The following is a 23703-nucleotide window of genomic DNA, read 5'->3' on the forward strand; positions in this document are numbered from 1 at the left end:
ACAGCCAGCCACACGCTCCCTGCAATCTCCTCTGTCACACACAGCACCCCACAGCCAGCCGCATGCTCCCTGCAATCTCCTCTGTCACACACACACACAGAGCCAGCCTCACGCTCCCTGCAATCTCCTCAGTCACACACAGCACCCCACAGCCAGCCGCACGCTCCCTGCAATCTCCTCTGTCACACACAGCACCCCACAGCCAGCCGCACGCTCCCTGCAATCTCCTCTGTCACACACAGCACCCCACAGCCAGCCGCACGCTCCCTGCAATCTCCTCTGTCACACACACACACACACAGAGCCAGCCGCACGCTCCCTGCAATCTCCTCTGTCACACACAGCACCCCACAGCCAGCCGCACGCTCCCTGCAATCTCCTCTGTCACACACAGCACACGCACAGCCAGCCGCACGCTCCCTGCAATCTCCTCTGTCACACACAGCACCCCACAGCCAGCCGCACGCTCCCTGCAATCTCCTCTGTCACACACAGCACCCCACAGCCAGCCACATGCTCCCTGCAGTCTCCTCTGTCACACACAGCACCCCACAGCCAGCCGCACGCTCCCTGCAATCTCCTCTGTCACACACAGCACACGCACAGCCAGCCGCACGCTCCCTGCAATCTCCTCTGTCACACACAGCACACGCACAGCCAGCCGCACGCTCCCTGCAACCTCCTCTGTCACACACAGCACCCCACAGCCAGCCGCACGCTCCCTGCAATCTCCTCTGTCACACCTAGCACACGCACAGCCAGCCGCACGCTCCCTGCAATCTCCTCTGTCACACACAGCACACACACAGCCAGCCGCACGCTCCCTGCAATCTCCTCTGTCACACACAGCACCCCACAGACAGCTGCATGCTCCCTGCAATCTCCTCTGTCACACACAGCACCCCACAGACAGCCACATGCTCCCTGCAATCTCCCCTGTCATACACAGCACCCCACAGCCAGCAGCACGCTCCCTGCAATCTCCTCTGTCACACACAGCACACGCACAGCCAGCCGCACGCTTCCTGCAATCTCCTCTGTCACACACACACACACACACACTACTTCCCTCCACACGCAGCCAGCTGCTAACTCTCTGCAATGTCCTCACACACAAGGTTGCTGCCTGCAGTCTCCCACACACTACCTCCAGTAGCAAACTCCTTGCATCCACATAGATCAGCGGTTGTCAACTGGGGGTCCATGGCCCTTGAAGGTCTGCGAGCCCTTTCAGGGGGTCTGTGGAGCCCTGCCACTGAAACCTGGTTCCCTGAGCCCCGGCATCCCCCAGTGGGGCTGAAGCAGGGAGGAGCATGCAGATGACATCCCAAGCTCCCCCTTTCCCCACTGAAGCTGGAAGGGGGGGTGGAGGATTGAAACTCTGACAAGGGCAGAAACCTTGAGCCCATGGGCAAAGTTGAGGGGGCATGATGGTGTTACCCCCCCCCCCCAAACTGCAGTGCCTTACCCAGAGTGGGGCAATCCTGGGAGCAGCTCCATCCCCCCACCTCCTCCTTTCCCTGAGCCACCCTCTAGCTAGGTTCTAGGCGGGAAGCTGGAGCCAGGCAGAGCGGGGCAGCTGCTCCTCTGGCTGGTGGTGCCATGGGTGGGGGAGGGAAGCCATAGTATTTCCCCATCTGCTGCTGGTGCCCAGGGTTGTGGCTGCTCCTCAGCTCCCAGCCCCCTTTGACTGCTCACACAGCTGGTCAGAGCTGCCCAGGCGGGGACCCAGCTCTGGGGTCAGCAAAGCCCTCAGGGAGCAGCCACCGGCACACAGCCCCAGACAGGTGGGTGGCCTGCTGAGGTAAGTCAGGGAGTGGAGGTGGCACTCCCTCCTTGGACCCTGCTGTGCCGAGCCCTGCTGACCCTCCCCCCCCACCCCCAAAATAAAAGTCAAACTACACCTATGCCCAAGGATTCCCTGGTCCAGAGCCCCCCTCTCCACCCTCCCCCACTGGGCCCCGGAGTTTTTCTTGCATGTTGAGGGAGGCCTCAGAAAGAAAAAGGTTGAGAACCCCTGACCTAGCTGATCACAATGGTTCCTTCTGACCTTAAAGTCTATGAGTCACCTCACACTTCCAGGAAATCTCCATGTGAATCACACATACGGTGTATTTATCCTTCCTCCCGTCAACCCTGTGGGGCAGGGCAGGGCAGGGCTATTATCCCCATTTTATAGATGGGGAACTGAGGCACAGAGAGGCCAAGTGACTTACCCCAGGAGTCTGTGGGAAAACAGGGAATTAGATCCTGGCCTGCCCAGGCTAGCACCTTCGCCACTGGACCATCTTTCCCCAGCCAGAAGACTGGGGCTTTAATTCTGAAGACAATCATGTTAGTAACAAACTCACAGTAATAGCAACATGGGCTGTGGATAGGGGAGGCTGTGCCTCCCCAAACAGCCAAGCGTGGCCCTGCTTTGGTGGTGCCACTGAGTTCCAGGGGCTGAGGCCACACCACCTGCCTTCTCAGGACTGCGGCAGTGCCATGCACTCTCCCTCCTGGGGCTCTGGGGCTGGTGGGGACTAGCCAGTCTGGGGAGGGGGCTCTGGATTTGGGGGCATGGAAGGGGTGGGGCTTCAGTGGAAGGGGCAAGGCTCGGGGCTAGCCTTCCCCAACTAGCAGTTCACATGCCGCCCATGAATAGCAGTTATGGCAGAGGTGACTGCTCTAATGAAGGTTGCAAAATAGTTTTCATTCCAAGCTCCCCTTTTTATATTGTGATGATGTTTCACAGAATTCCCCCTTGCTGATTTCCTAGGCACATTTCTGAGTCATGAGGGGCTTTGAGGAACACATGCAGTTGGGTTGGGCACGTCTCAGTGGTGTAACTCACGTGAGGTGAATGTGGCTCTTTTTTTTACCATCTAGTGGCTGCCCCAAGCAGTTACTTCACCTGGGCAGAAGCAAATTCTAATGGAGGTCGCTGGTCAGGAGCCATAAGGCTGCAGGCCCCCAGCCCTTCCACCACCCTGCTGTGTTACCTCGGACAAGTCTTTGTGCTTCTGTTTCCCTTCCCACCTTTTTGTCTGTCTTGTCTTTTTAAATTATCAGCTCTTTGGAGCAGGAACTGTCTCTAAGTATCTCTGCAGTACCAGCACAATGTGGGCGGGGGCATGGATGCTACAGCTGTCTGCACACACCCTATTGCAAGTAAATAACCCAGTTTATAGGCAAGGGAAGGGTCCCAAATCCACCAAGTCTGAGGTGTTTCTAGAGTTGCGAACCCTCCAGGACTGTCCTGGAATCTCTGGATTATGTCACGAAACCTCCAGGAATAAATCCAACACAAATTGGCAACTAGGGTGACCAGACAGCAAATGTGAAAAATCGGGACTGGGGTGGTGGGTAATAGGAGCTTATATAAGAAAAAAAAATGGGGACTGTCACTATAAAATCGGGACATCTGGTCACCCTATTGGCAACCCTCCCTGGTTCATATCCTACAGATCCCCCTGCTGTACAAGGGTCAGCTGCAGAAAGCCTGGGAAAACTCTTCTCAGCCCTGGCTGAGATGGTTCCTTGCCTAGGGCAGCCCTGGTGGTTCTAGGGTGACCAGCCAGCAAGTGTGAAAAATCGGGACGGGGGATAATAGGCGCCTATATAAGAAAAAGCCCCAAATAGCGGGACTGTCCCTATAAAATCAGGACATCTGGTCACCCTCAGTGGCTCCGAAGGGTTGGGAACTTGGGCCCAGGCTGCCTGCGGACTCAGCAGCTTCAGCCTAGCGGCGCTGCAAGGCTCCCGATCCGCGGGGCTTTAAACCAGCGCGAGCCAGGCAGGCTGCAGCCCTAGTCGCACGCGTGTGTGTGACAGAGCGAGGCGGCCGCGCCCCCTGCAGGCCGCGCCGCGCAGCCGCGGCCGAGGCGGAGAGGTTATTTGTGGTTAGCTTTGATCCCGGGGGAACCTGAAACTCTCGCATTCCTGGCATAGCAGCCGCTCGCGCAGCCCGGCCTCCTTGGCTCTCATTACAGCTGGCGGGGGCCGGCGAGGCGCTCAGTGCCTGCCAGCAGCCGCGGGGGCAGGATCTCTGCGAGCTGCACGCACACACACAGCGAGCCGGCCGGGCGCGGAGCGAGCCTCTCCTCCCCCGGCTCTGCAGCGGAGCTGCTCTGCTTCGGTGAGTTCCGCTCCGGGCTCCCATCCCCGCGGTGTCTGGGGCCAGAGGGGCGATCTCCGACTTCCCGTCCCTGGCTCGCTATTGTCACTCATTCGTGCCGCTTCGGGTTGGGAACGCTGCGCTCCCTGCGCGTCAGCCTGCGGGGTCCCCCCTTTCCATCGCTCTGGCTCCCCCCATTCCCCTGCAGCGTGTGACCCGGGATTCCTGCAAGCCCCCGGGAGCGCCGGGGTTGTGACCCATAAGAAGCAGAGTGGGGGTGAGCAGGACTTTGCTGGGCTCGTTTGCAGTCACAGGTGCTTGTGCCCCCAGCTAGCTGAAGAATTCTCTTTGTCCTGCTCGGAAAATGCTTTCCGCAGCCATGAGCTCGTTCTCACTTACAAGGAATGTTAATTACAATCCAAACCCGGGTGATGTCAGTGCTGAACGATTTGGAAAACAAAGCGGCAGCAAGGCAGGGCCCTAGCACTGCTCTGCAGATGGCAATTGCTGAACGCGCTCTAGGTGCGTTAGTTATACCCAGTGGGTTTTGTAAAGGCGAGAAAGGGTTTTTTTCCATGAGGCGGGGGGAGCTGCCACAACAATGTCTCGCTGTTTAACGTCAACCCTGTTGTAACCTCCCAGCCGGTTGGAGTTTTCCGGGGAGATCTTCTGGGTTGCAAACCCTTGTTCTTTCACTGGATAGCCTTTGAACTTGCTAGAATATGTCAACTGGAGTTTGAGTTGTCTTTTCTTTTTAAATGATCCTCTCTTACTTGATGCTGCTCATTCAAATTATGCTGAGTGCCATTAAAGGGAATTTCTTGTGACTGCAAAATTAAAGAAATGTATAAAAATAGGGGAGGGGAATAAAGGCACGCAACCACATTAAAAAGCAGTTGGGGCTGGAGATCCAGGAGTGAAAATAATCTCTGATAGTAAAAGGTTGAAGAGCACATATGGTAGGGGTGGGGTGAGGAATGTTCTCTCCACCTTCCTAGCTATCTAGTCATGCTCCCTGACCCAATATTTCAGACTTCCTCCTTGTGAGAACGCACCAGGGCTTGTGAAATTGAAGGGGATGTGTGGTTCTTTTATTTTGATTCACCAAAGGCAGTCTGGGGTTAGCTTTAAATCTCAGAGGTCTGAGTCAGCGTTGAAATGAGGCTCGGGAAAGGTAGCCTGTTTAGAGTTTCCTAATTTCACCTTCAGGGAAAACCTGGTCAAGAACTTTTTGTGTTGAGAGCCAATATTTGAGGTATGTTTGTATGAAGCAATATGAGATTAGCAATCTCCCTTTGCCAACCCACATGCATTAGCATGAGACTAGAAACAGGTGATCAAATGTCTACTTGGGAATTCACTTGAAAGTTTGAGTGCAGAGGAGGACATGCAACTTAAAAACAGTGATAGAACTTCCCTGGCTAGCATCCCTCTTCAGTAAGCTACTAGCCATAGACAAACCTGGGCTACAGCTGCAGTTTCTGATTGCCAGGGACTGCAAAAAGGTTATGAGAATGTTTTTAGGGTCGACCCCCACATTGGTGTCTCCAGGCATGGCTGATTCATTACGATAAGGGTTTTATATTTAAAATGTCAGTAGATGTATGAAAAGCATGTGTGCATACATACATAAAACACCATAACAATGTTGATGATTAAAACTGAAATAATCTTGAAAATCAGGATTATTTTATGTGACTTTTTACTATGAAGCTTTTATTATATTTTGCGATTCACTGGGGCAATGACAATAGATGAGCCCTTTACACTTTTGAGTCAATTTCACTGTCATTCAGGATCATAATGTTGCAATGTGTGCAAATGGGGTGGGGGTGATTTTTTGTTTAAAACAATTAGATCCTATGGGAATTGTTCAAGATTGTATCCACAAAATATTTCTTGTTGATTTTAGGTTTTGTAGGAGCTTCCGTTTACAAATTCTATGTGTTGGCCCAAATATGACAAGTCTCTTCTTTAAGGAGACGGAAAGTACTGGAAACTGAAATCCTCTTGCTTTGTGGACTGTAGCTGTTGTCCTGCAGGTTACACAGGAAATAGGAACATTCTCTGCCAGTGTAACTTGGGCTCGCCAAATCTAGGATATTTTGTTGTAATGGTGGCTTGAGCTCAAAGCACAGTCTTCGTTACACTTAACAGAACTTCTTCCCTGCCCCCACAATCAAAGCTAGACTAACAGGAGTCTCACTTACTAAAAGTTCTGCATTGGCCTACTATTTTGGGTAATGAGTTTGGCTCTGTTCAGTGAACTGAATGAATTTCTTAGACAGCAGTCCCAGCTTTTCCCTTGGCTACCTTGCCTGGCACATGTAGAGAGAGATGCGCACTAAGTGAACCAAATAAAGGGGTTCTGACTGCACAAGTTACTAGGATCCTGTGACCTGTCTTTCCAGAGCAGTAAATCAAGTTATGCAGAACAGTCACCCTGACTCTCAAATGCACTCATGCTAAGCTCAGGTGCTGAGGCTGTTCACCCCACTGGGAAGCCAGCAGAGATCCCCAGACTTGACAGTCCTCACTCCCCACCAAGAGCTGCTCCCTTTTGGACACGTAAAATGAGATGGGGATTCAGGGGCTCACTGAAGCTCTGGGCAGGGAGGCTTTTTGTATGAGAGCTGAGTTCCCTGCAACTGAGCCTGCCAGGACTGGTCCACTTCCAGCCTCCGCAGGGTTGCCAAGGGCCTAGTTCTCAGTGGCCTCCCGTGGAATTAGCGTTCAGCTTGGGTCTGGTTCTGCCCTTCTTAATGGCGGCAAAGGGATGGGATGTTGCTCAGAGTCCCCCTCCTCCCCCGCTCTGCTAGGCTATGAGTATGTGACTAAAGGGTCAATTGAGTCTTTCCTGGCAGAGTGCCACAGTGGGACTCCTGGCAAACTAAATCTTCTGAAAATATGTAATGAGCAAACCCCTGACTGAGAGCTGCTTCCTGATTCCTGTGTTCGTCTCTTGTAGGCTCCTTGGGTGCTGCTAGATCCTTGGGATTGTATTGCATCTACTGTTCCTGGTGGCAGCCCCTTGCCAATTGACTAGCCAAGGATGAGGACGGCAGAAGATTCCTCTGGGACAGTCCTGCACCGGCTCATCCAGGAGCAGTTGAGATACGGGAACCTCACCGAGAACCGCACGCTGCTGGCTATTCAGCAGCAGGCGCTGCGCGGAGGTGGGAGCATGGGCAGCCCTCGCTCCTCACTGGAGAGTCTCACCCAAGAAGAGAGCCAGATGGTCCAGCAGTCCACACGGCAGGAGCCCCAGGGCCAGGAGCATCACTGTGACCACGTTTACCTGGAGAACAACGTGTATCGGCTCTACCAGCCTCAGCACAAGGGCGAGGAGCTCCCCACCTACGAGGAGGCCAAAGCGCATTCCCAGTATTATGCCTCACAGCGAGGACAGCAGGCTGGGGTGCCCTGTCCAGGCGCCCCTGCTGAGCCTGGCCAACGAAGGGCCTATGCCCCTGACAGCAGCAGCAAGCGCCAGGACGAGTCACTAAAGGAGCTGAAGCATGGGCATGTGAGGTCACTGAGCGAACGCCTCATGCAGATGTCGCTGGAGAGGAATGGAGCCAAGGCCCAGAACCACATGAGCTCCTCCCACAGTTATCCCCAGCTATCGAGGCACTTCCAGCTGTCAGCCCCAAGAGGGCAGCATACTGAGGGGGTGGAGCCACGGGGCCCCCCTCCAGAGTACCCCTACATCATCCCCACCCAGGAGCCTGCAGTTGGTTACCTGGCAGATCCCAGGCATTGCTCCAGGGAAGGGCCAGGATTTCAGCACCCTGAAGTCAGGTAACCAAAACATTTGTCTAGCACCTCGCACTTCACAGCGGCGTAGCATGCATTGCCAGTCCCTTCCTTCCTGGCGTGCACTCAGTTCCTGGGACTTCGACAGCCGTGTGGGAAGGGGATTGGGTATGTCGATGCAACACCGCCTGGCTCACAGACAAGCTGTGGCTGGGGAGCCTCTATGGGTTCGGAATGCCAAGGCTGGTTGCATATGCAGAGAAACCCGCATGTTGCAGAATAAGGAGATGAGCTGTAGGGACCCTACAATGTTCATCCCCTGGCTGCATGAATCCTTACGACTTTGGAAGTGCTGCCCTATTCTGTGGGCAGAAATGGGTGGGGAAGGGACTTGCAGTCTGACTTTTGAAGCTCATGGGCTATATTTGTCTCTGGGGTGGCTTTGCCAGGGCTAAATTAGACCCATTGTTTTGCAGATGAAGTTGTCTTCACAGCCGCTTTCCCCTTGTGTTCTGAGTGGAATTTCTGGTTAATTGAGGAGTTGGAATTGAATCAGGAAGTGGCTAAATTTGGAAGGGAGAAAGGAAGCAGGCCCAGCTATGTGGAAAACTACTGGTGCTGTCCCAGAGGGAATGCACGCTCTGAGGGCTGAGTAGCACCTGGGCACTGGGAACTTGCCTTTCTGCACTGATAGGAAGGTGAAAGTGATGAGTTCTTACCGACCAGTCCTAGGGGGAATCCTGCTAAATACAAATCTGTGCCTAGCCACGTACCACCCCCTCGATACTGGGTTTTGCTCTCATCCACTGTGCAAATGCCAAAGCCCAGAGTCTGCCCCCCAGCTTGCACCCAGTGCAATCCTAAGGGTGAATTGTGCTCTCCGTTACACTGGCAGTTGAGGTCCCTCTTCTCTTGGCTGCAGCATAGGGTTGGTAAGTGGAGTGTCAGTGCTGGGTGAAAAGTGCCTATTTCTCTTCAGCAGGTACTCTAACTGCACACAGAGCCTTGTTAGCATTATGGCCTGTGTCACTAACAGTGGAAGCCTACATCTGGTGTTATGGGTCCTAGCCACTGTAGGGCATTCCGCTTTTCCTGGCAATTTGAGCACATCAGAAAGCGCTGTTTGGTTGCTTATAACAAGGGAAATACAGAGTAGCAGAGGAGAAACTAAACCCCGAGTGTTCTCTCCCTTCTCCACCACCCATCATTTCCCAGCTGCCCACTCTCCCCGGGTCTTCTCAGCTAGCTGCACAGTTGGGAAAGGTGGCGAGGCTGAGTAGCAGCATGTGCTGTTGGGCAAGCCATAGTGAATGCTGACAGGAAGAGATAATATCTCTGACAGGAAGTGCTCTCTTTTGGAGGGAACAAAGAGGGGAGGGGGTGCAGGCAGAAAGGAAGATGTATTTGCCAAATCGTCTTCCAGGAATGCAGCCCCACATTTACAGCCAGCCCTTGCTCATGTGCAGCCATGGCGCCTTCTGGGAAGCACCTGACGGTCAGGCTCCCATAGGGTGGCCAAGCTGTCATTGGGGCTATGGTATCTTTGCCCTCTTAGCAGTTGCCCTAAAGATTCGTTAAAGCAGAGGTCCCTGTAACGGTGTTGGTCTGCTTAGCACCCCTTTCCCACCAAGTATAGGACATGTTTATTCATGGTATGCTTTTAGTAAGGGACCACCTTGGGGCAGTGATGCCAATTCAGATATTTCTTAGTGGGCAGGACAAGCTCTGGTCCCCACTCATCTCCCTTAGCTGGTGGGGAGTCTCCCCTCTGACCCACACGGTGCATGAGCCAATGCCAAAAGTTGTGATCTCGGCAGACTCCCCTGTTCTCCATCATTTGGCCCAGCCACCCGTGTGGCTGGACAGAAGGGTGGCCAGGTCAAATTTCAGTGGTGTTGTGACCAAGCTCTGCACTGCTCTGGCAGGAGCCATAGCGATTAGTACAAGCTCACTGATTAAACGTGGTCTCACACACACACACACACACACACCTGTGGCCTATGGAACTTGGAGCAGTGGAAAAGCTTTGGGGTGGGGGGATGTTCCTCCCTTGTAATTGGCACCGCTGCGTAGGGGAATAGGCATTTCCTTTAACTTCTGGGAGCTTGATAAGAGAGGGGGCAGTTCAGTGGTGACATTTCACTCCGCTTGGCTGTCTCTGATAAGTGTATTCTCATTGTGTTCTTAAGCACTGGCATGATGGTGTTGGGTGGTATAAAGTTTCTTTTTAAACATGGATTAAAAATAAAAAAGGAGCTAGATGACTAAATCCCATTTTCAAAAGTGGCTTAGGCACTAAAAGCCACTGGTTCTTGAAATCAATGGGAGTTAGGCACCTAGATGCTATTGAAAATCTCACTGGCCACTAATCTGCATCTTTAGGTGCCTAAATCCCTTTAAAATCTGGTCCTAGTGCCTAGATCATTTTTGAAAACAGGACTTAGGCTCCTCAGTGATTTAAGTGCTTTTGAAAATTTGACATAAGCTCTCTGACAGGCAAGTGAAGTGCAAGGGCGCATCTTACCACATACACTGTAGGTGGGATCTGCAAAAGCATTCAGCACTGACCTAGTTCTGCTTCCATTGAAGTTGACGGGAGTTTTCCCACTGATTTCAGTGAGAGCAGAGTTAGGCCGATGCTGAGTGGTTTTGAAATAATATTTGGTAGCCGAGAAGTGGTGCTAATAATTGCCATGGAATCTATACTTTGAAAAACAGGCATGCCTTGATCTCTGTCTGAAAGGTGCATTGGGAAAGATTGCCCTATCAACCTGATATTGTAAGGGTTCCGTAGATGCATGGCTGCATGCGCTACAGCCCTAAATGAGATGGTGCCACTCATGCCAGGGCAGAGAGGGGGGCCTCAAAGATTTCTGACATTCCCGGGGAACATTGTCCCCCTTTAGGTTCAAGTAAATATTTAAAATGGTGAGATAAAAACCTCCTCCCAGAAGCTCTGTCGACAGACGTATGATTTGTTTGTGTTACCATAGTGCGCATGAGCCCTGATTATGGTACCAGGTGCTGGTACCATGATGCTAGGTGCTGTACAAACCCAGAACAAAAAGACAATCCCTGCCCCAGGGGTTCAAGGAGAGAGAAATAATGGTGTGAGGTCTGCTGGGGATTGGATATTACCAGAAGCCACTCAGTGGCACGTCATCCCAGCCATGCCCGTCACGCCATCTCTTATCCTTGATTTACCGTGTGTCCTAGCAGGCGCAGAACAATGCTATTGAGTGTCTCTGTTGAATTTTTGTGACCTCTCAGGGTGATGCAGGCCCATATGCCCCAGGCTTTCCTGCCCCAGCAGGCTGCCCTGTGCCACGGCCCACTGGGCTCCCTTACTCCAGCTGGAATGGAGGTTCTGATGACAGCCCAGGCCGCATCAGCCAGCAGCCACTTGGCCCAGATGGAGACGGTGCTGAGGGAGAATGAGAAGCTGCTGAGGGAGAGTGAGAAGCTCCAGAGGGAAAACGAAAAGCTGCGGCAGGAGCTTGAGAGCTGCAGTGAAAAAGCAAGCCGGATTCAGAAGGTAAATGTGTGGAGCCAGCACCCCACCAGTCTTTCCAGCCAAAGCTCTAGGGCCCAGCTCCTCAAAGGTATGCAGGCCACTAACTCCCATTGGATACCTGTGAACATCTGGGCCTTGGGGCAACGTACAGGCAGGCTCAGGACCCTGGCAGGGGGCAGGACTGCCAGGAGCAGTAGGTTTCCATGTCACCTTTCAACTTTGATTCCAACATGTCATTTGAAATGAGACTTGGATGCTTTCATTTCATTGGCTGCTTTTCGTCTGAGATAACACAGCCTGGCAGGCAGTCTGTCCAGGACAGACTCGGTTTGTGTCCGGGAACTGTAGGATTGCTTTCTGTGAATGCTGAACAAGGAGCTTTATCTCAGTGTTAGCCCTGAAGTCACTCTGTCTGCTTCACTGCAGAGCTTCTCCCTAGAACCTCCACCAGCCCCCTCCTGTCTAGCTCTGGGTGCTGGATTTAGAGACAGTGCACATGTCATCCCGCTTTTGTCGGGATTGAGGTGCGTTGGCAGAATTTTGAAGGAGGAGGCCAGGAACTGGACAGCAAGGTAATTACACAGGTCAGGATAGAAGAGTCTGGAGAGGGCTGTAGAGAAAGCTTGCTCAGTGCTTGCCTGTTCTTCACTTGCATTTGCACTACACCTCACTCGTTGTCAGCCGAGCTCCTTGTGTTCCTAGCTTCGTTCTCTGGATGGGGTTTGGTTTTGTTTCTTGCCTAGAGAAAGAGCAGACAGCTGCTGAGAAATTTCATCCCCTTTCATATGTTTAATCTCTTCCCCCCGCCATCCCTCTGAACAGCTGTGGCTCAGAAGCACACAGCACAACAGGTCCTCAGCCAAGGCAGTTGTTGGGTGGATAAAAAAGAGTCCATTCACCATCTCTGTTAACAGTTGGGCCCTCTCTGGCCGTCCCTCCCCTTGGGGTCTGTGCTGGGCTGCCACAGAAAGCCCTTTGTGCAGAGGCATACAAGGGGAGGCCTGTTCCAGCACAGCCGCAGCCACCGGGAAAGCCTCTCCCCTTAGAACAAACGGACCATTGGGAGGGGCACGTGCCAGGCCTGCGGAGGTGGAAAGGCAGGGGCATGTGCTGGAGCTGGGGAGGAGGCCAGGAACCCGCTAGGCAGGATGGAGCAGCCGCGAGAGGAAGAGTGGAGACAGTGTGGAGAGAGATGATAGAACTTCTCCAGTGCAGCTTGTTTCATAATCCAGTTAGGTGCACGCACAGCTTGTATCTCCCATCAGGTTCATCGCAGCAAGACAGACCCATGAGGAGGGTCTCTGATCCCTTTAGTGTTACAGACATAAGGGCCTGACCTTTCCACATGGCCAAAGGGAAGGGCACACTAAGGAGCCAGAGCCAGCCAGGAATAGGAAGGACTGTGTACCAAGAAGCTTTATCAGAGTGATTCAGCCCCCTATGGCACACCTTCCACTCTCATGCAGCCATCCCATCATGGAAAACGGAAGGGTTGGTCCTGCAAGAGGAGCCGCTCCAAGAGGGCAGCCTCAGGGGGTGGAGGGACAGCAGAGCTATCTCCTTACCTGGGAAGGGGTGGAACATCCAAGGGTCCCAGAAAGGAAAAGGCAAGTGCTTCTCTGTGGGAAGCTGGGGGAGTTTTATCACTGAAGATGACTGGTGCCTTCTAAAAAGAACGGGCTTAAATTAAACCCAGGCCCAAAGTCTCCAAAGGGCCTGGTGTCGTTGCAGTGGGCTTATAATAAATGGGCCTTTCGAGTGGCTGCTCAGGAGGCAGATGGGAAAGCAGCACTGCGTGGTGGGTACAGTTATGCAAATCATTGTGCAGGGCACTACTAGACTCCAAAGCCGATTGTAGGTGGCACCTGCTGGTGTGGGGTTGTTTGTAGTTTGAGTGAGGTGGCGAGAAAGTGTATGTTGTTCTCCTATTGGCGTGTGTAATACTCACGGACTAAGAGCGCTGGCGTGGGGCAGGCATGTACAGGTGGGCAGAGAGCAAGCTGCTTCTTTGCACGTCGTTCCTGACCTGTAAGGCTCCTGCCATTCATTCCAGTGCTTAGACCTTGGCTGAACAGGGCCCAGGAGTCATGTGTTGTGCACAAGTAAGGAGCAGGATGAGACCACCAGACTCATGTCACTAGTCTTCTAGTGTGGGACTTAAACCCAGCCCTTTACTGGTGACAGACACTGCAGCCATGTTGGTTTGTGGTGTTGCTTTTGCAATGCATTTCACATTGAAACGTCTACTGGTGCCATCCAGCCATCTTCTCCTCTAGTCTTTTCTCCATCCCAAGAATGTTTAACTTCAGCTTGTTGTTTCTTCCCCCCACAGCTGGAAACAGAGATTCAGCGAATCTCCGAGGACTATGAAAACCTGATGAAGGCATCTTCCAAACGAGAAGCATTGGAGAAAACCATGAGGAACAAGAAGGATGGGGAGATGCGGCGGCTTCAGGATTTCAACCGGGATCTGAAAGGTAAGAAACTGTAGACAGCACTAGACAGGAGCTAGGGAGAGTGGAAAAGGTAGTTCATGGGTCCACTCCTTTTTGGGCTGTGTCATTCATTTCGAGAGAAGATAATTGTTGTTAGAAACATGCTATGCCTTGGGCTGAGCCTCCCCACGTTGGTGCTCCCTCCATAAGCCACTTGAGCAGTTGTCCATCTCCACTATGTAGGCCCTTGTTCAGTGCAGACACTTGGCCGCATGTTGTCGGACCTGGTTCTGTTCTGATCCCATTGTTGAGGCCACATCCAGTACCAGTTTGTGACTCCCCCTTGTTGGTCCCAGTCTTGTGACCCTCATCTCTGGTGACAGATCCCCAGCAAACTGTCTCCTGACACGTTTCCTGGTACATCAGGAGCATTTCAGGGAGATTAGGTTTCAAGATACCACCAGTGTCTTCCAAGAACCAGGCTGTTCCCAGTCAATTAAATTCTAAAAATTCTATCTCTGTCTGTTTAATCTGAAACAGAACGGTTGGAATCTGCAAACAAACAGCTGGCCAGCAAGCAGCAGGAGAACCCAGAAGGCAGCCAGGGGACCGTGGCAAAACTGCTTGCACAAAGTAAGTCCTGGGGGGGGAATGCTTGGTCACAGTGGAGGTGCTGTGCAGAGCTGTGCAGTTGTCTGCATGGCTCGCTGCATGGCCAGCCCTGCTGAGCATTGCCCTGTCACTCTGTGGCCTGGTGGATCAGAGCAGGTTGGCATGCTTTCAGGGTGTGTGTGTGTGAGGAAGGAAGGGTAAGGTCCCTTTAAGATAGGAGAAGAGGTGGATCCTCTCTTGGAAGCTTTTGCCATTCCCCAGGGAGAGCTAAGCTGTTCTTGGCACTCAAACCAGAGCCATTAATCATAGCAGCCATCAGTGTGACCTGGATTCTTTGCATTCCAGCGGCTGTTCTGGCTGTTCCAGCACACAGTCAGCACTCCCGCCGCTCTGAATCCCGGACCTAGGCTAGAGCCCTTTTTCTCTCGCGCATTGGATTTTTTTTTTTTTAAGGAGAAAACGTTTTTGCCAGAGATTGGGATGGGCCTGACAGTCTCTTCCTGGCTTGATTCCACTTCCATGGCTGGCAGCAAAATGCCCATGAAAACCCAAGGGAGGGAAAAGGGGGCACAGCCGCAGGCTGTCATTGTTCCCACCCACAGCACATTGGACCCCCTGTTGGTACCCGCTCTCTAGCACAGCACAGACATCTCGGTGTGAGAGAGACTGGGAGCCTGTTAGCGTCAGCGGGGTGGACTCCTCCCTGGGCAGATATTTTCAGAGCAGATATTTAGATTTTCTCATGGCAATTGCCCATCATATCTGATGCCAGAATCCTAATGCAATAGCTCTGAGCCGGAGTCCCTCCGATATGTACTGGAATGAAATTATTGCAGCTGGGAACGTCCTGAGTGGATGAAGCAGCTACAACCATTAGCTAATGTATTTGCTCCTTGTGCCGTTTCTAGGCTACGAGCACCAGCAGGAGAAAGAGAAGCTGGAACGAGAGATTTCGCGGCTGCGCGGCGCCAACGAGGACCAGCGCCGGCGGGCGGAGCTGCTGGAGCAGGCACTAAGCAACGCCCAGACACGGGCAGCTAAGACCGAGGATGAGCTGAGGAGGAAGCGGGCGTACGTGGAGAAGGTGGAGAGGCTGCAGCAGGCCCTGGGCCAGCTCCAGGCCGCCTGTGAAAAGCGTGAGCAGCTGGAACTGCGTCTCCGCACCCGCCTGGAGCAGGAGCTGAAGATGCTGCGGGCTCAGCAGGTGAGAAGGAGTTCATGGAACTAGGGTTGAGGCCAGCAGCAAAGCGGGGCTAGTGAGATGGTTTCTCAAAACCCTGGTGGCACCAGTCCCCTTGTGGCACGAGCACTGCCAGCTGTGGCGCTGCAATGGGGGCAGGTTGCATGGAAGGGCTAGTGCAGGCAAGGCCCAGATGTGCCAGACTCCTGAGGATGGGGCACAGCATAAGGGTTAGAGAGGAGTCTAATTCAAGTATCCCCACACTTTGGAGAAACCTGGATCTGTGCAGGTTGGGCCCATCTCTGATCATTGCACTCAAGGGACCTTTCTCTTCATGATTCAGTCTCATGCTGTGTGTCATTTTTCCTGTGTCAATACAGAGACAGGTGGGAGCCCTGACCGGAGGATCCCCAGAGCTGAGTGCCCACATGCTGGCCGAACAGTTGAGAGAGAGGGAAGAAAAGATCCTAGCCCTGGAGGCAGACATGACCAAGTGGGAGCAGAAGTATCTGGAGGAATGCACCATGAGGCAGTTTGCCATGGACGCAGCCGCCACCGCTGCTGCGCAGCGGGACACAACTATCATCAACCACTCCCCGCGTCACTCCCCCAATAACAGCTTTGACGAGGATCTCCTCTTGGCCAATCACAAGCACCAGGAGATGGAGAACAGGTAGGTCCTGCGAGTGGCTTCACAGGGCATATTTTTTGTTGGCCTTCCTTATCATCAGTCTTGGGATTTTTATGTCACTCGCATCATTGAGCATTTAGAAACTGGCTTCCCAGTTGGTCAACCAGCAGCCATGGGAAATAGGTGTCCTTGCCATGTGCGCTGACGGAGTGAAGTTTCCTTGGCCGTGATGCTAAGGGAACACCGCATGATGAAGGAGCTGGTGAAGCGTCACACACCCTGTGGAATAAAATCACCAGCATCTCTCTCACTTTGTGCCTTGCTCTTGCGTACCCCAGGTTAAAAGCACTTCATGCCCAAATATTGGAGAAGGATGCAGTCATCAAAATTCTGCAGCAGCGCTCGCGGAAGGATCCTAGCAAGAGTCTGCAGGGCTCCCTTCGGCCGGCCAAGTCTGTGCCGTCCATCTTTGCTGCCTCGGGGACCCAGAATTGGCAGGGGGCCGCCCACGGTGAACGGTTGGTCGAGGGCCCTTCCAGAGGGAGTCCAGGTAAGAGGAGTCTCACCTGTGGGGAGGGAGTCACAGGCTACTTGCCCCTTCAGTTAGCATTAAAGCCCTGCTCGAAAGCTCCCTTTGCTGTGTTTCCTCCAACGCTTCCATCCTTTGGTATTCAGCTGCACTGAGCTGGGGTGTTTCCTGCTGGGAGGGGGCTCTCCCTGACATGCACCCTGATCACAATGGCCATCAGAGAGAGCCTTGGGACACAGCACAGAAATGTAGCTCTCTGATTGTCTGCCAGTCAGGTCAGGCCTGGCTCACTAAAAGCCAGTAAGAGCCCAGAGCCAATCAAGTTCACCTCAGTATTTAAAATCTAAAGGTGGTTGCTCCTCTCCCTCCAGCAGGCAAAGTCCCAGTGGAGGAAACGCCCAGACCATCTCCTTGCGGCCCTCTCACCTTCCACTCCAAACGTGGCAGCAAAGATGGGAGCACCCAGACAGATGGCGTGCCTGAGAGCGGACTCGGCAGTCTGGCCGAGGGGCCTGGCGCCCAGCTCGACAGCAGCCCGGCGCACTCCGTGGGTAAGTCCTGCCTGCCCCGCTGCCCTGGGAAATACATGCTTGTGGAATCCCTGCGAGGCTGTGCCCAGGGTGAACCCAGAGACCTCCCTTCCCTCTGCCAGGGGTGCCGTACAAGCCCTGCATAGCTGAGGAGTGAGCAAGGAGCTGGCTACTCCGCCCTGGCTGCCAGGGCTCAGCCTCCTGCCAGTGACTAATCCTGAGTGCGAGATACACAGTGGGGATGAAATACTGCAGGGCTAGGTGGGGCGTGGACCAGGAAAGAGTGTGGGAAAAACCAGAGGAAAGAGAAGAAGGAAGGGAGAGGAAAGAGAGTGTCTCGAAAGTTTTCTCTCTCACTGATTCCTTTGGGCTTTGATCTGGGCCTGCAGATCTGAACTAAAGCCCAGCTTATCAGCACGCCACAGGCTAGCACACCCGCCCTGACCTTCGGTGGGAGAATCCGGTTTTTCTGCTAATGGTTTTAAGAATCAGGAGGGAGGAATCAGAGAGGCTCCCTCTCCTCCGCCCCCCCCACTCCCCTCCCCCCAGCTAATTGTGCAGCGTTCTGCCTGGGCTTTACCATCTGTAGAGAAAACCACAAACACGAGAAGAATCCCCCTGCTCCTCTCTCCACCCTCTGCCCCAGGCCCTGCAGCCAGTGGAAAGCCAGGAGCCAAGCACTCTCCCCTTGACAGTTCGAGGGAGTGGGGTTCAAGTGAGTGCAGGGAGCTGGGTTGGCTCTGACATGCCATTTGGTTTGCATTAACCGCTGGTGATGGTTGTCCCCATAGGGTGTGTGTGTGGGCTCCATCAGAGGGGCTGATGGGAGAGGGCTAGGGTTCTACAAGTGATTAGTGATTTGGGGAGCCTAGCCGAAGACACCTTAAAAGGGAGGGGGGGTGCTCAGTGCTGTCTGAAACAAGGTGGGCCCCCAAAATCACTTTTTTCATGTTTTAGGGGCTGGGCCCAAGCTGTCATATGTATTCATTATGGATTCAAGTAAATCGAATGGCCCTGTTGTAAATGTTTGCATTTCCATGGGGCGCATCAGGGCTTCATTGTGCTATGTGCTGCACAGACATAAAAGCAGGAGCCAGTCCCAGCTAGAGAGAGTTCACAATCTAAAGGTGGTTTGTTTCCTTGCAGAGACCATGTCTGCTGTCAGGACCATCAGCCTGTCGGACATGGTGGAAATTCTGATCTGAGGAAGGGCAGGTGCCCACCATCCTCTCTGTCCCTGCACGCTGGCCTGGTCAGAGGAGAGATCTGCTGGGGAAAATGCTGATTCAGGAGCCATTCAGTTACCGGGAGCCTGGCTGGGCTTGTGGCATGGAGAGTTCCTGGACAAAAGGCGTTTGGGGGCAGGACTGCAGGAGAGCATGCAGCAGAGCCACACTGCGAGGGCTGGGAGGGAAGCTGCCGCTGCGGTTTGCATCCATCAGTTGCCATTTATCTCGCCCGCTTTCCATCACAGCAGAGCTCATTTGCTACCTGCTCCATCCGCCCCATTGGGCCAGCCCTTGTGCAAGGTGCCTGTGCTTGGGAAGGACCGTCTCAAGTTCCCTTTGCTGCTGGTATGTCGCAGGAAACAAGGAAGTGAAGAGGCACGGAGCTCTCCCCTGCTCTCCATCTGTGACCTGGAGGAGGGCGGCATGCTGTGCATTGCTAGAAACTGATCCTGGAAGGACTGACCTGCCTGTTTCATTGGACCCTCTGTTGGTACTTGCTCTCCAAGGTCACGCTGCCAGGAGTAGCTCTTGTATTGTGGTGGCATGGCCACAATTCCTGCCCCTCCCTGTGCCTCCCAACCCCCTTTTCCCTCCTGTTGAGAGGACTGGAAATGCTTTGGGTGAGGGTGATTTTGAGTATCCAGCTGGTGCCCAGTGGCTGGTCCCCAGAGGCACTTCTCCTGGGGAGGCTGCAGTGCTGGCAGGCTGCAGCCCATCTGGGGGTGTGAGGGAGGGGACAGGACAGGCTCTGTAAATAACCCCGTTTTGTAAACAAAAGCAAACCCTGTATTTATCATTTCAAATTCCTCCCTGCCATGGCCTTTGTCCCTCCTGACCACTTTCCTGCTCTCTGTGGAACCTTCTTGCCCCTTAGCCGTTCACCCTCCCTCGCTTGTCTCTCCTTTGGCTCTCTAATCCTGTGCTCGTTCTCTTTCTCCATTTCATATCCTGTTTGTCTCCAGAGTTAAATACCCCTCATTGGCGTCCATCAGATTCCGTTTCCTTTTGGGCACTTTCCCATGATTCCTCCAACTGGAATTTCCCTTCTGTTTGTTTCAATACCAGCCGCGTGCCAAATGGTGGTGGGTGGCTGGGTATGTGTTTGAGCTCCTGGGCTCTCAGCTGGGGAAGGGGCAGATCCTCAGATGATGTAAATCAGAATAGCTCCATCAAATCAGAAGCGCTAAGTGAGGCTGCCCAAGCACCGGACTCTGACTCTCATGACGTATATGCACCAGTAGCACCATTCACAGCCACGTGCAAACACAATGCTTGAGAGGGTAAGGATCTCAGAATGGGAGCCTTTATACATACCAGAAGCTGTGTGTATGTTTCAGCTGAAGGGAGCTTGTGTTTATGCAAAAAAAAAAAAAAAAAAAAAAGAGTGAGGGGAATGAAACCAGGGATGAAAAAACACTCCCAACGTGAAACAAGCATGTCTGATTTTGTTGTGGAGGAGTTGATTTGCCCCATCCCTGGAACTGCACCAAGATGTATTCACTCACTTATTCACAGGTCTCATACACCCCCTTGTCTACTGACATCTGGCTTTTGACAGTAGCCTATTCTGATTTTAATTGAGAGTTTCTCAATCCACTGAACTCCAATGCTTTCTTCCCTTGGCCTTCATATATAAATATCTGTGCATTTGCTGGACAACTGCATTTTTTATTTTCTCCCCCAGACATGTAAAAAATGTGTTTTGGTTCTGGTGCATTGTTTACAAAGTGCAAAACAAAACAAAAACTATGAAAGAGAAAAAAACAACTTAATATATTTTATATTAATATTGGTATTTCTTTAAGTATTTTTGTGCTGTGAACTTTTTTCTGCCAAAGACAATGAGGTTTTTTTGTTTGTGTGTTTTAAGTTATCTTTAAGTATTTAAATGTAAACCTGGCTGTTTTTGTTATGCTGCCCTATACCGAGATTGCTGTAGCATTCCACTTGGTATAACAATATTTTAATAAAAAAAATAAATACTGACAAAGGGGTACTGTGTGTGTCTCTGAGTTAGTGGGAAATGGATGTTGAGAGATCTGAATCCCTATGCACTCATTAAAAAAGGATATGTTTTTCCCCACCAACTTCTCCCAATTATCAGAATCTTTTATGTATTTTTTTTTGGAAGTGTAATAGGTACAGCCTTTTTAGACAGAAAGGTGGCACTGTCAGTTTCAAGTAAACTGACACTCATGAGAATGTCCCTTTAAGAGACAACTGATGTCTGTTCAAGCAACTGAAGAATAACCTCCACAGTCAACAAGAAAATCAACAACCTGAATATAGTTGATTTTTAGATGAGAGGGAAACAACAATGCATGAAAGAACAAGAATAAACTGTGAGAGAGAGGTGTGTCTGTGTGCGTGTGTCCTCTCAACCTGCTGGTTTTATTTGTGTGAGCAGGCAGGGAACTAAAAGAGACTTGTACCTAATACAAACCTCTGCTTTCCAAGGCCCTCATTCAGGACAGCATTTAAACATGAGTAATCCCACTGAAGTCAATAGGACTACTTGCATGCTTACAGTTATGCACCTGTTTAATCGCCTTCATGAATCGGGGCCTGATTGCTTCAGCACATAGGATTCTTCTACAGTGTATCTAAATGGCCTGTCTTGGCGGTATGGAGTGCTTGCCCAGAAGTCTCATTGCAAAGATGCCCAGAGGTCTCATTGCAAAGATACCCAGGGCTCTGCATTGGCTGTTGGAGGTTCTCCCACTGAACTAGTTGGATGATATCCTTGTTGCAGCTTGTATTTGGGGGCAAGGCAGGGACTTGGCTGGGTTTCATTCTCAGCTTTGGAGGCGGGAAGGGGAAATATTTAAAAATACCATTTTTTTCCAGGGATGATAAATAACAAAACCATGGGGCCTGTCCATAAGAGAGGGATAGTGACAAAACCTGGGAGGAGAAAGATCTTGTAACTGACTAGCTGCCCATTAAATCCCTGATTTGGGGATATAAGCCTGTTTTGCAATAATTGTCTTTCATTTCACGGCATGGGCTGGTGGACCTGGAGCACTGGCCCCCTTTACCTGTGGCCAGCCCACCTGCAAGCAATGAACTGCTCAGGTGGCTGGTGGGGAGCTCACTGACTGTTGAGCACCTGGGCTGGGATGAAAGGGAAGCTGCTCCTAACAAGAGGAGTCTCTTAGGGAGAGGTGCTCCAGGAAACAGAGCAGGGGAACTCCTAGGGGGGGAAAAAAAGAGACTCTGGGAAGGAAATCCTGGCTAGCTGCAGGAGACGCAGCCTGCAAGGTGCTATGTGCAGCCAGGAGAAGAGCTGCAGTCAGCAGGAAGGCCCTCGCTCTGGCGAAGGACCCAAAGTTGGGAGTGCATTGCAGGTAAAGGGCTGGAGCATGGGACAGATGCACTCAGATGGTGGATCCTGCACCCCTGTTAAGCAGCTTGGATGAAGGACTTCCTTATGTTTCTGTGAACTTCCTGTTACTAAATTAGCCCCTCAGCCCACGGGGGTGGTGAGGATGCTGTTTGATACATAAAAGGCTTGGGGAACTTATTCACCTCTCCACTGGGGAAATCAAGGCAGAGTGAACCTGTAGTGCTGCAGCTGGCTTGAAGGGGGTGCATGGGGATGGCACATGCCTTTCACAGTGGTGTTAGAAGCACAAGCTCCTTATGCATCAAGCTAGGAATATAAAGTAGGGGTATGTCTACACTATGAAATTAGGTTGATTTTATAGAAGTCAATTTTTAGAAATCGATTTTATACAGTTGATTGCGTATGTCCACACTCAGCGCATTAAGTTGGCAGAGTGCGTCCTCACTACCCAGGCTAGCATCAACTTACAGAGTGGTGCACTGTGGGTAGCTATCCCACAGTTCCTGCAGTCTCCACCGCCCATTGGAATTCTGGGTTAAGCTCCCAATGCCTGATGGGGGCAAAAACATTGTCGCAGGTGGTTTTGGGTACATGTCAGTCGCCCCTCCCTCTGTGAAAGCAACAGCAGACAGTCGTTTCGTGCAGGACACCAGGGCGATTAGAAGAGCACAACAAGATGCGCTGTGCATCAGAGAGGCTTTGAAAACCAGTTTCATGACTGGCCAGGCTACGGTGTGACAGTTGTGTGTGTTTCTCCTTAATGCAAACCCACCCCCTTTGTTGATTTTAATTCCCTGTAAACCAACCACCCTCCCTTCTTTGAAATAAAGTAACTATTGTTTTGAAACCATGCATTCTTCCTTTATTAATTAAAAAAAAATGAGATAACGGACAAGGTAGCCCGGATGCTGGGAAGGAGAAGGCCACATCGCTTATTGTAGCCACTAAAAATCAAACTGTTTGAATGACAGCCTTCTGTTGCTTGGGCCATCTCTGGAGTGGAGTGGCTGGGTGCCCGGAGCTTCCCCCCTCCCCCACGTTCTTGGGCATCTGGGTGAGGAGGCTATGGAACATGGGGAGGAGGGGAGGCGGTTATACAGTAGATGCAGCAGGGGGTCTGTGCTCTTGTGGCTTTCCTGCAGCTCCAAAAGATGCTTCATCATGTCCGTTTGCTCCCCCATTAGCCTCAGCATCACGTCCTGCCTCCGCTCTTCGCGCTCACTTAATTCTTTACTGGCCTCTGCCACTGAATTCTTCAATGCATTAAGCTGTGCCCTATCAGTGCGGGAGGACTGCATGAGCTCGGAAAACATGTCATCGTGAGTGCGGTTTTTTCGCCTTCTAATCTGCAATAACCTCAGGGATAGAGATGATAGGGGGGAGCGTAGAAACATTCTATGATTCGGGGGGGACTGCATGGTCACCTGTGCTGCTGAGTTCGCCTCGCTGACCAAACAGGAAATGAAATTAAAAAGTTCCTGGGGCTTTTCCTGTGTACCTGGCTAGTGCGTCGGAGTTCAAAATGCTGTCCAGAGCAGTCACAATGGAGCACTCTGGGATAGCTCCCAGAACCCAATACTCTCAATTTGCGTCTGCAAATTTGACCCATCAAAGTCGATTTTAGTGCTACTTCCCTCACTGGGGAGGACTAGAGAAGTCAATTTTAAGAGCCCTTTAGGTCAACGGAATGGGGTTGGTTGTGTGGGCGCAGTCATTTTTAAATCGACCTAATGCGGCTGAATTCGACCTAACCCCGTAGTGTAGACCAGGCCTAGGAAAACTCCTTTCAGCAGGGGAATTATAGCTGAAATACTCCCCTCTCCGCAAGCCTCACACCTACGC

At 52.1% G+C, this 23703-nt stretch overlaps 1 protein-coding gene across 1 annotated transcript; it reads left to right on the forward strand.

Moving 5' to 3' along the window:
- The first annotated feature begins 3907 nt into the window (after nucleotides 1-3907).
- On the forward strand, nucleotides 3908-20505 carry AMOTL2 (angiomotin like 2). Its single transcript, XM_039489346.1, has 10 exons — nucleotides 3908-4120; nucleotides 7068-7900; nucleotides 11126-11390; nucleotides 13702-13846; nucleotides 14345-14437; nucleotides 15325-15620; nucleotides 15977-16269; nucleotides 16566-16777; nucleotides 17128-17307; nucleotides 18433-20505. Exons 2-10 carry the CDS (start codon nucleotides 7152-7154, stop codon nucleotides 18489-18491), a joined length of 2292 nt encoding a protein of 763 aa, XP_039345280.1. The 5' UTR covers nucleotides 3908-4120; nucleotides 7068-7151; the 3' UTR covers nucleotides 18492-20505.
- Nucleotides 20506-23703: the final 3198 nt, after the last annotated feature.

Source organism: Mauremys reevesii, linkage group 9, assembly GCF_016161935.1.
Source record: "Mauremys reevesii isolate NIE-2019 linkage group 9, ASM1616193v1, whole genome shotgun sequence".
NCBI classification, from domain to species: domain Eukaryota; kingdom Metazoa; phylum Chordata; order Testudines; family Geoemydidae; genus Mauremys; species Mauremys reevesii.